The following is a 12,606-nucleotide window of genomic DNA, read 5'->3' as shown; positions in this document are numbered from 1 at the left end:
GACCCAGAAACTGAAGCTGCAACAGAACTAGATCCAATCAATTCTAGAGAAACAGCAAAGGGTTAGGGAGCCTGTGTTTTCTAAGGACACCTATATTGCTCTTTCTTTGCAGCCTGGTCAAACCCACCTGGGTCATGTCAATACAGAAGAGGGCATATTCAGAGGCCACAGAGCCTGGAATGTATTGATATTAAGAAAATGCTATAAAATATTTTCCTTCTAGAAAACTGGGAGAAAGAAACATGTTATGATAATGTGAAATAATATTTGGTAAAAAAACCCAAGGAACTTGAAAAATATTATCTATTTCTATTTTTGAAAACTTAGAAATTCTAAAATTAATATAATTTTGTCATTTATTTTTGTACCATTAATTCTCCCATATATACTCAAGGAGATCTGTATCCAACTACAAAGAATAGAGAACTTCTATCTCCACCCAGGTTTCCACAGCACTCAGATTCTGATAATCACTCCATCCCAAGAGGATAACTTTTGTTATGGAAAAATGACATGAGGCCATTCTACAACCCTTGGCTAGCTGAGAATGTGGCTCCGTGGAAAAGCACTTGCCTGGCATGTATAAAGTTCTTATCTCCAGCACCAGGAAAAAAAAAAAGAGCCAGTGGCTACACAACCAAGAGTGTTGCTTCTAAGACTGGCAAACACCAGTAAAGCTGAGTGTGTTCATCCACCAAGGATGTGAAGAGACACCAACCTTTAGCTGAAGTCTGATGCATACGAATCTTTTTGGAGGCCACAAACTGTAGTACTTTCTCCACATTATTCTTCATCTCTTGTTGGTTACTTGGACTCAACTGTACCCCACTCAGCTTTTCTCCTGCTGTTAGAAAAGAAAAACAATATATATATATACATACGTTACATGGAGAAATATTATCAAAATTACACGGCAGCTAGACACAAAGGAAGGGAATATTTGATATGAACAATAAAATTATCCAGAAAATATGAGTAAATTACATCCTGGTTTTTGTAATTTGGATGGGGAAGAAGAAAATGAAAGCCTTTTGGAGGGCCTTCAAATTTTTATATCTAAACCCATGGACCTATGAAGGTAGTACATATACATTTATTCATTCAAAAAAATATTAAGTAAGCACCTGCTGTGTGCCAAGCACTGTTCATGGCATCACAGAGAGCAGTGAACAAGGTAACCTTTCCTTGGGGAGTTTCCATCTCTAGGGATGGCAGATTACACATAAATGCTTAATATAATTTCAGATAATGAATGATACATGCTATGAGGAAAAATACAGAAGTGTGATCATGGCCTCTCTGATAATACATTTGTGCAGAGACTGAATAAATGATGTTAAGACTTAAAAATATTAAGTTGTTAAGATTTGAAGAGGAAGCATTCCAAATTAAGAAACCACAGGTAGGATTGGAGCTCAGCATATCTGAGGCATAGGAGCAAGACCAGTGTAGCTGGAGTGGAGTAAGCACAGAGTCCTGGGAGAGGCCAGAGAGGTAGCAAGGCCAGGTCCTGTAGGGCTTTGTGGACCACAGTAGAGAGCCTAAAATTTTATTCTAAGTGTAATGAGAAGCCAATGGAGAATTTATTTTATTTCATTTATTTACAACCCAGGAGAGCTTTACCACTGAGCTACATCCCCAGTGCTTTTATTTTTTGAGACAGGCTCCCATTAAATTGCTTAGGGCCTCACTAAGCTGCTATTGCTGCCCTCAACCTTGCAACCCTCCTGCCTCAGCCTCCTGAGTTACTGGTATTATAGGCATGCACCACATTACCTGGCAAAACCAATGGAGAGTTTAAAATAAAGGACTAATGGTCATCTGGTTTATGTTTTTCCAATTTGAGTTTGTGTATATTGATTAGGCGAAGAAGATAAAGGGAGATTAGTTAGGAAAATAATGAAAATATTCATGACAGATAATGATGGTTTGGGGAGAGGAAGAGATGGTAAGAAGTCATATATTAAGTATATTATAAATATAAAGCAGAAACTACATGTAAATGATTAGGTTTAAGCCACAAGAGAAAGAATTAAGAATGATTTCTAAGTGTTCTGCTTTAATGACTGGTTGAATGGCAATGTAATATATTCCTTAGATGAAAAACCTTGGAAAGGGATCAGTGAAAGGAGAAAATCAAAATTCTGATTAAGACATGTGATGTTAGAGCTGCACACTAGACACCAAGTAGAGATGCTGAATAAGAAGCTGAATATTCATATCTTCAACTCAAGGGAAAGTTAGTGGCTAACCATACGAATTTAGGGAGATAACTTGAGGTTATTTCTATATAGCAAAGTCACAGTGGAAAGTAGGGTTCAAGGGCTGAGGATGTAGCTGAGTGGAAGAGTACTTCTAGCATGTGAGAGGCTCAGGGTTAGAGCCCCAGCACAAGAAATTAAACAAGATAGAAAGAGATTAATCCTGGCAGCTGCTACTAGTATTGACGTTGTTATTATCATTACAAATAAATGCTCTGATGAATTCACCAGCTGTCCCAACAAGGTAATGCCTGTTGCAAACTTTGCTTCTTCCATACCACTCGTAAGCCCTACAGCCCTCAAGGACTCTAAGCATGGTCCATTGACTAATACAACAATAAATGTTTGAGTACCTACTAGGTCCCCATGGTTAGAGGTTGTGGAGATAGAAAAAAAAAATGATACTGTGCATTCTCTTAAAGAGTTCAGTCTTTACAGAAGAAAGGTAGATAAATAAACAATTACCACAAGTAATTACCATTTGGTAAGAAAAACAATTGCAGGGCCGGGATTGTGGCTTAATGGTAGAGTGCTTGTCTAGCATGAGTGAGGCAATGGGCTCGATCCCCAACACCACATAAAAGTAAAAACAACTGCAGAGCTATGAACATAAAATTACAGTAACATCTAGTAAAAATGGTGCCAGGGTTTCAAGAGCAAAAACCCTTTTATGTAGTGAGTATTAGAAAGGAGTGTTTTGCTGGTAACATCCTCATTTTGCCTGGCTACTACTTCCTTTTCTGGTCTTGGTTTAGACATCAGTTCTTCTGGAAGGCGTCCATTTAAACATCTATCTATCTATGTATCTATTTATACACACTAGAAATTGAACCTAGGGGTACTTAATCATTGAGCTTTAGCCACATCACCAGCCCTACTTATTTTTTATTTTGAGACAAGGTCTTGCTAAGTTGCTGAGGCTGGCTTTGAACCCAAGCTGCTGAGATTATAGGCATGCACCACAACACCCAGCAGACGTCAATTCTTTTGGCAGGCTTCAGTTTAGACATGAATTCTTCTGGTCAGCCATCCCTGAACCCCTCAGACTGGGAAGGGTGTCCCTTCTATGCACTTCTTTCTGTGTTCATCCCATCAAAGCACCAAGCACATTAATGGAACTGACTTCACTTTCCAGACTTTCCAATTAGATTGAGAGACTCCTGAGAACACCGACTGCATTCATTATGTTCCCAAACTTAGAAACAGTGCCTAGTACACAGTATTGACCAATGAAGAAATGATTTAAGTTTTGCCAAGTATCTTGTATAACTAAAAAGGACAAATGAAAAAATTTTTAAAAAGAAAAAAAAAATTTGGCAAGTATTTTTTTCTCCACTTCCACTGCTATATATTCTAAAGAATCAACCTGTGTCAAAGGGCATATGAAGGATAAAAGTCTATGGTAACATCAGAGTCCAGGGCCAACTGACCAACAATTTCGATGAGATATGCCAGGATCACCCCATCGCGGAGATCCTGTCGCAGGTCCTGCACAGGCCTCACTGATGGCCTCTTCTTCAGCTGTGCATTCACCCAGGCCACATAGGCCTGGAGCTGTTGCTGGAAAATAAAAAGTGGAAATGAGGGAAAGGTAGCATATTAGTCTTATCCCCTATCCTGCACCTCTAAGGCCACATGAGAGGTCGTAGTATGGTGGACAATCTATATCCAGAAGAAGGAGATTTTAAGGAAAGAGAGAAGGAAGCTTGTACAGGCCATACCCTCTAATTTTATGCTAATCTCTAGGGATAAGCTACCCTGTGACTTAAATGGCATTGGAGAGATAGAAAAAGAGATGAGTGTTTAAATTATTGTCATTCCTCCTCTCCTTGAATTTCGCTCTGTTGACAGGGCTAGACCCAGGACTCCAGCCAGTTTTCAGGCATAATCACTGCGGCCAGCAACCCATTATGCTTTCCAGTAACAATCCCTCATGCACCATATTCACAATGGACTGTGATACTCATACAAATTGATCCTGTGGAAGGAGAGATAAACAATAACCCAAGCTCAGAGCTGCCTCTCCCATAGCTGCTTTTTTCAGAATGAAACTTAACTGAAATCATCTCAAAGTCAACCCAAGATTTATTCTCCTGAGCCCATAATCCTAGGATTGCTACAGAGTTAGTTTTAATCCGCGCTTTATGTTGTCAAAAAGGATCTGATTAACTAAAACCACCACAAAGAAGGGAAAAGAAAAAGGATATAGTGAGAAGGGTATAGTTACTGAAGACTGAGGGGCATTTTCATTCACTTCAGACAAAGTTAAGGCCCTATATTATCAGAAATCTGCCAGGGGTCAGATGTGATGGTCCATGCCTATATCCTTTGGGGCTGGAAAATCACAAGTTCAAGGACAGATTAGGCAACTTAGTGAGAGCCTATCTAAAATTGTGAGCCTGTTCAGATATTAATTAATTAGTAAAATTTTGATGAAGAATGGAAGTTTTATATAGTTTCAAAGTAATTCTCTATAGTATATTTATTCATGTGAAGGGGTAAAAAAATCTTACAGTGGAGAAGTCTGGCTGATACTACTTTAATCAAGCTATGGAAACGACTGCTGTCAATAAAGGACAAACTGAAATGGTGCAATAACAAGAATAAAAAGTCTTCTTCCTTCTCTGCATACAAATAGTTGCCCTTCCCCACTTTTTGAAGTTAGGCATGACCCCATGACTTGTTTGGGCCAATGAAATGTGAGAAGTGACATAAGTCACTTCACTTAGATAACTCTGAAATAGGTAAATGGCTTTACCATTTAATTTTTATTTATTTATTTTTTGGGGGGGTACTGGGGACTTAATTCAGGGGCAATTTACCATTGAGCCACATCCCCAGCCCTCTTTTATTTTTTTTTATTTTGAGGCAGGGTCTCAGTAAGATGCTTAGTTGCTGAGGCTGGCCTCAAACTTGAGATCTTCCTGCCTCAGCCTCTTGAGTCAATGAGATTACAGAGATAAACAATAACCACCATGCCTGATTACATTTTCAAAATAAATCAATTTAAGGCTGAAACTGAGAAAGAGAAGCCACAGATATCCTCCATGTATTCCATTTAAGATTTAGGAGCCAGTAGGTGATTAACTACTTCTCTGATTTTTTTCACCTGTTCTTGTGAGCATGTGTCAAGATGAAACCCATGTTGTCCTCGCTTCATTGACTATACTAAAAATCCCTCCCAATTCCACCCTGTTTAGACATATAGAATGATAGAAAAACAAATAATTGTTGTATGAAAAATAAATAAAATAATAAAATTTAAAAAGAGTTGGGGATGTGGCTCAGTGAAAAAGTGCTTGTCTAGGATGTGTAATCCCCAGTACTCGGGGAAAAAAAAAGAAGAAAAGAAATAAAAAGAAACCTGTGGAGCTCTACATAGGGACAATATAACTCATTTCAAACCCTTGTTCAACCTTATATATTTCATATTTTGTCCACTAAACAGAACTTTTATTCAGAAGGTTATTATGATTATTTGGTCAGAAGAAGAGCCAACATCTAAACAGTATGTAAACAAGGTCGTAGTCCAGGCAGCAACTCCATCTGGTTTCTATAGCAGCCCAAGATCCTGAACCTAAATATTAAGTTCAAGGGCTAATTGTTTTAAAATTATAATTTGGTTAAAGTACCATAGATTTCAAAGTCCCAAGTACTTCCTTAATTAAATGATGTTGGAAATAACTCACTGGCTGCTTCCTGGCTTAAATTAACTGTCCATTAGTTTCACTCTCTGTCAATTTGTGGGAATAAAATCATTGGGAAAACAGTGCTAAGGTAATCTATCAGCGACTGACAAACTGTAGGACGTACAACGATCAGGAGCAGGTTGGGGAGTAATCTAATGTTTACTGATTACCTACCATGGAGTTTTATACAAATATATTTAATTAATGATATACCTGGCACAGGGCCTGAAACACAATTGATACTTACTAAATGGTCATTATTGTGATCATCACCATCATCATCCAATTCAATTGTGTCCTCTCCTCACCCAGGGGCGCTTAACCGCTGAGCTATATCCCCAGCCCTTTCATTTTTTTATTTTGAGACAGGGTCTCACTAAGTTGCTTAGGGCCTCACTAAGTCACTGAGGTTGGCTTTAAACTTACAATCCTCCTGCCTCAGTCTCCTGAGCTGCTGGGATTACAGACATAAACCACTGCACCCTGCTGATTCAATTCTTGAAAAAGCACCAGTCTGTATTATCTCCATTTTACAGATGAGGTTCACAGAGGTGATATAACTTCTCCAATGCCCCCATAGCTTCGACATTGCAGATTTAGTACTGAAACCCAGTAAATGCTGTCCAAGCATTTACCAAGGGTCTCCTGCTATCCAACTCACTTTGTAGAACAGAAATATAAAAGCTGCACCTTCTGCCTAACAGGACCAGACACCCATCCCCAGGAACTGGATGAGCTATGTAATGCTCCAAGGTCTGCTTGCATCGCACAGCCACAGCTCTTCCAGAGGCACACAAGGCAAAGGTACCTCTGGAGTGAACCACTCTTGTCTGAGGAAAAAGGGGTAAGACCATAAAAGGCATTAAGAGTAACTGCTAGGGTCTGATTAATTGGCTTATATATAAAACTCCTAACCAATTTCTCTCTAATAGCTGTATATAATATCACCCTCAAAACATTCCTGCATAAAGACTCCCATTATCTTCGAGATAAAATCCAATCTTCTTAGCTGTCATTTAAGTCAGTCATATGCAGCTAGCCCTTGCCTGTACTCCAGCTTCACCCACTACCCCTCTGCATCCCCCACATTTCAGCTCATTCAAACTATGTGTGGTTCCTGGCATGCTTTCCTGCTGCTCTACCTGCACCTACCTGCTATCTTTTTCTAAGTCTCAACTTAAATATTACCTTTTCCAGAAAGCCATTCCTGACTCTTACATATTTCAGACATTTTGAGAGCATCATGTGTTACACAATCAGATCAATAACAATTTCAATGCAGGCACTATACTAAGGATGGGACAACAAAGAGCCCCGTGCCTTCAAGAAGCTTTCAGGAAAGAAAGGGAAGAAGAAAAGCTTGCAGATTGGTTGAGGCAAGTGCTATGACAGGGTGCACAGGGAGCTAAGTAAGTATTAGCCCAATATTAAGACAAGCTTCAGAAGGAGGGTTTCCTGAAGGAGGAAAGAAAGCAAGCACTCAGAAGAGGTAAGATCTGAAATATGTTCTATGCAGAGTGTCAATAACAGTTAAAAATTATTTGACTCTTAAGAGTAGCAGATCCTTGGGGCTGGGGCTCAATGGTAGAGCGCCTGCCTTGCACATATGAGGCACTGGGTTCGATCCTCAGCACCACATAAAAATAAATAAATAACAATATTGTATCCATCTTCAACTAAAAAAAAATTTAAAAGAGTAGCGGGTGCTCAACAAATATTTGTTTTGAGCCAGTAAACCATTTGTCACTTTTCATTAGGCCAAGACCTCAGATGACTGCAAAAGTTAGTATACATATGGAGTATGGTAGTGCATACCTGTAAACTCAGCAACTCAAGAGGCTGAGGCAAGAAAATTACAACTTCAAGGTCAGCCAACAACATAGTGAGACGCTGTCTCAGAATAAAAACCAAAAAAGGATGGGGATGTAGCTCATTGATAGAACACCCTGGGTTCAATCCCCAATGCCCCAAGGGGAAAAAAAAAAAAGTTCATTATGAGGGATAAACAAAAACAAGTATCTAAAGGAATTTAGACCAAAATAATTTCTACTTAAAACCATAGCCTTCCCTTCTCTGTAGAATAGAAGTTGTTTCTGATGCAAAACTGATTAGAGGCTCCTAGCCATAACTTTCATGCACATTATTCACAGTTTTGGTCTTCCAATAAAAGAGGATTCCCTAGCATACATGATAAAAGTTACCACTTTTCTGAATGCCTATTCTACTTTATTGCTTTAAATATATTTTTTTCTCATTCTAATCTGCCAGGAAAATGTTAAATAAGGTGAAACAAATTATTTTTAAGGTCATCCAGACAGTGAACCATTGGATTCAGATCTAACTCCCAAACCAATGTTCTTTCCACAACTAAATACATTTTATCTCTGAGGTTTAAATGACTTCACTAAAACTTTCAGTTTGTGCCTTAATCTAAACCACCCTCTTACCACATCCTGGGCTTGAGTATATAGTGTAATAATCTACACTAACTGGCTGTCTCCTAATCAAAAGGTGGTTACCATATCAGCAGCATTGGCACCACTCTGGGATCTGTTAGAAATGCAGACTCCCAGGCCCCTCCCGAGTCTAACCTACCAAATCAGAACTTCTATTTTAACATGAACACCTAATAACTCACATGCAGAGTTAAGTGTGACCAGCCCACTGTTCCCATACCTGGTTGCATATCAAGGGAACAAAGGAAGCTTTTCAAAACAGACCTTACCCCATGTTATGGTTTGGATCTGGAGTATCCCCAAAGTCTCATATGTTGAAGGCTTGATGTCCAGCAATGTCCAGAGGTGGGACTTTGGGGAAGTGATTAGATTGAAAGATTTCTGACCTCATTAATGGATTAATCCATTGATAGCTGAAAGGACTACTAGAGGTAGTAGAAACTATAAGTAAGTGGGGCATGGCTGAAGAAAGTAGACCTTCCCTCACCCTTCCTGGCTGCAATGAGCTGAGCAACTTTCCTCTGCCATGTCCTTCCACTAACTGCCCTGATGTTTTCTGCTTCATCTCAGACCCAAAGCAATGAAGCCAACAGACCATGCACTGAAACTTCTGAAACCATGAGCCAAAATAAATCTTTCTTCCTCGAAGTTGTTCTTGTCAGGTATTCTGGTCACAGCAACAAAAAGCTAATACACTCCAAATATACCAAATTATCTCCAGGGATAAAACTCAGCTTTATTTGCCTAATCTCTCCAATATGATTCTTCTAGAGCTGACCTGAATCTTTTTCTAGCTAAATATTCCAGTTCCCTTAACCAAAGAATTCATATCCCTGGTTACTCATCAGAATCATCAGCAACGCTTTTAAAAATAATAGCACCTTGGCCCCACTCTATAGTGGGAATTATATAGTCAGAATTTCAGAAGGTGAGGCGCAGGTGTATCAATATTCTTTTTTTAATATTTATTTTTTTAGTTGTAGTTGAACACAATACATTTACTTTACTTATGTTTTTTTCAATGTGGTGCTGAGGATTGAACTCAGGACCTCGCACATGGTAGCCGAATGGTCTACCGCTGAGTCACAACCTTAGCCCCTGTATCAATATTCTTTGACTGCCTGTGCTACTTCAGTGTTACATGCTTCATGCTTGTGTGTGGCTGCTGCTCTCTGGAATACTCTAAAGCTGGAATACTTCCAAACACAGAGTGTTCCTAGGTACATGCAGAGATATGAACCAAGGGGAACCATTCCTGACTTAAATGATTATAATTGCTGGGCACACTGGCACATTCTTATAATTCCAGTGATGTGGAAGGCTGAGACAGGAGGATCTCAAGTTCCAGACCACCCTGGGTAACTTAGTGGGGCCCTATCTCAAAATAAAATATAAACTTACATCCAGTGAGGTTAAAGCGCTCCTAGCAATAATTCCTTACAGTATAGAAAAAAAAAGTTAAAAATTATTGCTCTTCTGGGGCTGGGGATGTGGCTCAAGCGGTAGCGCGCTGGCCTGGCATGTGTGCGGCCCGGGTTCAATCCTCAGCACCACACACAAACAAAGATGTTGTGTCTGCCGAAAACTAAAAAATAAATATTTTAAAAAAAATTCTCTCTTTCTTCCTCTCTCACTCTCTCTTTAAAAAAAAAAAAAAAGAATTATTGCTCTTCTGCTTTTTTTTTTTTTAAGTCTCAAGCCTTAGGCTTTTTTTTTTTTTTTTTTTTTTTGAGAGAGAGAAAGAGGGAGAGAATTTTAATATTTATTTTTTAGTTTTCAGCGGACACAACATCTTTGTATGTGGTGCTGAGGATCGAACCCGGACCACACACACGACAGGCAAGCGCACTACCGCTTGAGTCACATCCCCAGCCCACAATGCCTTTATTTTATTTGTTTACTTCTTTGTGGTGCTGAGGATCAAAGGTCTGAGGAGTTTCCTTTGTACCTCATTGTGCAAGGCAAGTGCTCTGCCCTTGAGCCACACAACCCCAGTCCTCAAGTATTATTTTTTAATTCATTTAACTTTTCATTGTGAAATAACTTCAGGCTTGCAAAGAACAAACAGTATAAAGAGTTCCCTATACTCATTATCTAACTAACCAAATTGTCTACATCTCAACAGAACCACGTACAATGACCAAAACAGGAAACTAACACCAACAAAATACCTTTAACTAGAGAACTTATACAAATTTCTTTTTACATTTTATTTTTAACTAATACATAAAACATGGTAATGAGGTATCATGTAATGTTTGATACATATATACATTACACAATGTTTAAGTCAGGCTTAAATATATTTATCTCTTCAAACATTTATCATTTCTTCATGGTTTATTCAGATTTCACCAACTGTCCCACTGATGTCTTTTTTGGGGTCCAGGATCCAATCCAAAAATCTCACACTGCATTTAGCTGTCATGTCTCCTTTTTTTCCTCCAATCTGGAAGAGTTTCTCAGTCTTTTTCTTTCATAATTTGGGCAATTTTTTGAAGAGTATTGCCTAGTTATTTTTTAGTGTCCCTCAGTATGGATTTCTCTGCAGTTTCCTCATGATTAAATTCATGTTATGGATTTTTGGTAAGAATACTGTGCCCTTCTGAGGGCATCATCTCATAAGCCACATGATGCCAATATATCACATTATTGATGAGGTTAGCTTTGATGGCTTGGTTAAAGTAGTGCCTAGTAGGTTTCTTTATTGTAAAGCTGCTATCTTTCCTTTTGTAATTAACATCTTGTGGGAAGATGCTGTAGATTGTGCAAATATCCTTTTTCTCATCATTACTTTTCCCCATTCATTTTAAATTTAAGATCCATTGATTTTTATTTCCTGCAGCAATTATTACTATGGTGTTTCCCAAATGATGATTTTTCTAATTCTATCATTCATTCTCTATTACTGGGAATTCTTCCCGTGAGGATGAACTCTCTTTTCCCTCATTTATATTAATATGAGCTCATGGATAATTTTTAAAATTTATTCAAAAATTATATTAATCCATTACTATAACTCTTTATGTTGCTGCCCAAATTATTTCAGATTTGGCCACTGAAACACCCTCCTGTTTATTCCTGTATCCTTACCACACGTCCAGATCATTTCTTTTTGTGATTAAAAAAAAAACAGAATTTATCATTGTAACCATACAGTTCAGTAGTGTTAAGTATATTCAGATTGTCCTACAATAAATCTATAGGCCTTTTTCATTTTGTAATGCTAAAACTGTATACCTTTAGAACAACTCTACATTTTCCCCTCCCCCTAGTCCCTGGCAACCATCTTCTACCTGTCTATACAAATCTGACTACTTTAAGTACTTCGCATAAAAGGAATCATATACTATTTGTCTTTTTGTGACTAGCATATTCCACCTAATATAATGCCTTTAAGGTTCATCCATGTTGAAGCATATGAGGAGTTTCCTTTCTTTTTAAGGCTGCAGTATTCCCCTGGATCATACACTATATAGTTTGTTTACCATGCATTCATTGATGAACAACTGGGTTGCTTCCACCTCTTGGTTACTAGGAGTAATGCAGCTATGGGCGGCATGTGTGCAAATATCTCTTCAAGATCCTGATTTCAATTCTTTTGGAAATTACACCCAGTGAGGTTCCTGGATCATTTTTGAACATTTCTTTACTTTCTTGCATCATAAGATATTCCTGACTCCTCATCTTTTACTTTTTCTGTCCCAGTTCTAGAATTAGCTATTTCTCAAAAGAACTCTGGTTTCTTTTATTGGAGAATGGTTTTTAGAAACCAAGATTTGGATATAACATACGCTCAACTGTTACTGGGATAGCAATTTAGGTCCTCTCGGCAGATGGAATTAGAAAAAAATATATATACACATACTATATCTACCTATCTTGATAGATATATATATGTATGTGTGTATATGGTGTGTACATGTTTATATGTATGTTCATATAATTTATACCATAAATTACACCAATACCTCTTCTAACTTAGCGCCACACGGTTCATCTTTTATTTTATTTTTAACTCCTTTATCCATTTTTACTTATTTGCTCAATTCTAGAATAGACACAATAGTTTTACCTATTCCTTTGTGAAAAATAAGTGTACTAATCAGAAAGCAGAATTTATATAGTATTTTGTCTTTAGCCTTGCAGCATATAGTCAAAGTACTGATTTCAACGTTACATAGTTTAGTTCTTTTCCTT

At 38.1% G+C, this 12,606-nt stretch overlaps 1 protein-coding gene across 1 annotated transcript in view; it reads right to left on the bottom strand.

Annotated features, from left to right (window-relative positions):
• LOC139701328 (dixin-like) overlaps window positions 1–12,606 on the bottom strand; it is a 40,019-nt gene that overhangs the window by 2,276 nt on the left and 25,137 nt on the right. The window contains exons 2-4 of the mRNA XM_071616992.1: window positions 6,759–6,780; window positions 3,692–3,821; window positions 719–844 (exon numbers count right to left, since the gene is read on the bottom strand). Coding sequence (XP_071473093.1) covers window positions 719–844; window positions 3,692–3,821; window positions 6,759–6,780 — 278 coding nt within the window. The remainder of the gene's footprint in view (window positions 1–718; window positions 845–3,691; window positions 3,822–6,758; window positions 6,781–12,606) is intronic.

Source organism: Marmota flaviventris, chromosome 9 (assembly GCF_047511675.1).
Source record: "Marmota flaviventris isolate mMarFla1 chromosome 9, mMarFla1.hap1, whole genome shotgun sequence".
Lineage (NCBI taxonomy): Eukaryota > Metazoa > Chordata > Mammalia > Rodentia > Sciuridae > Marmota > Marmota flaviventris.
Note: the sequence above shows the minus strand (reverse complement) of the source record. Positions and strands in the feature narration are given on the sequence as shown.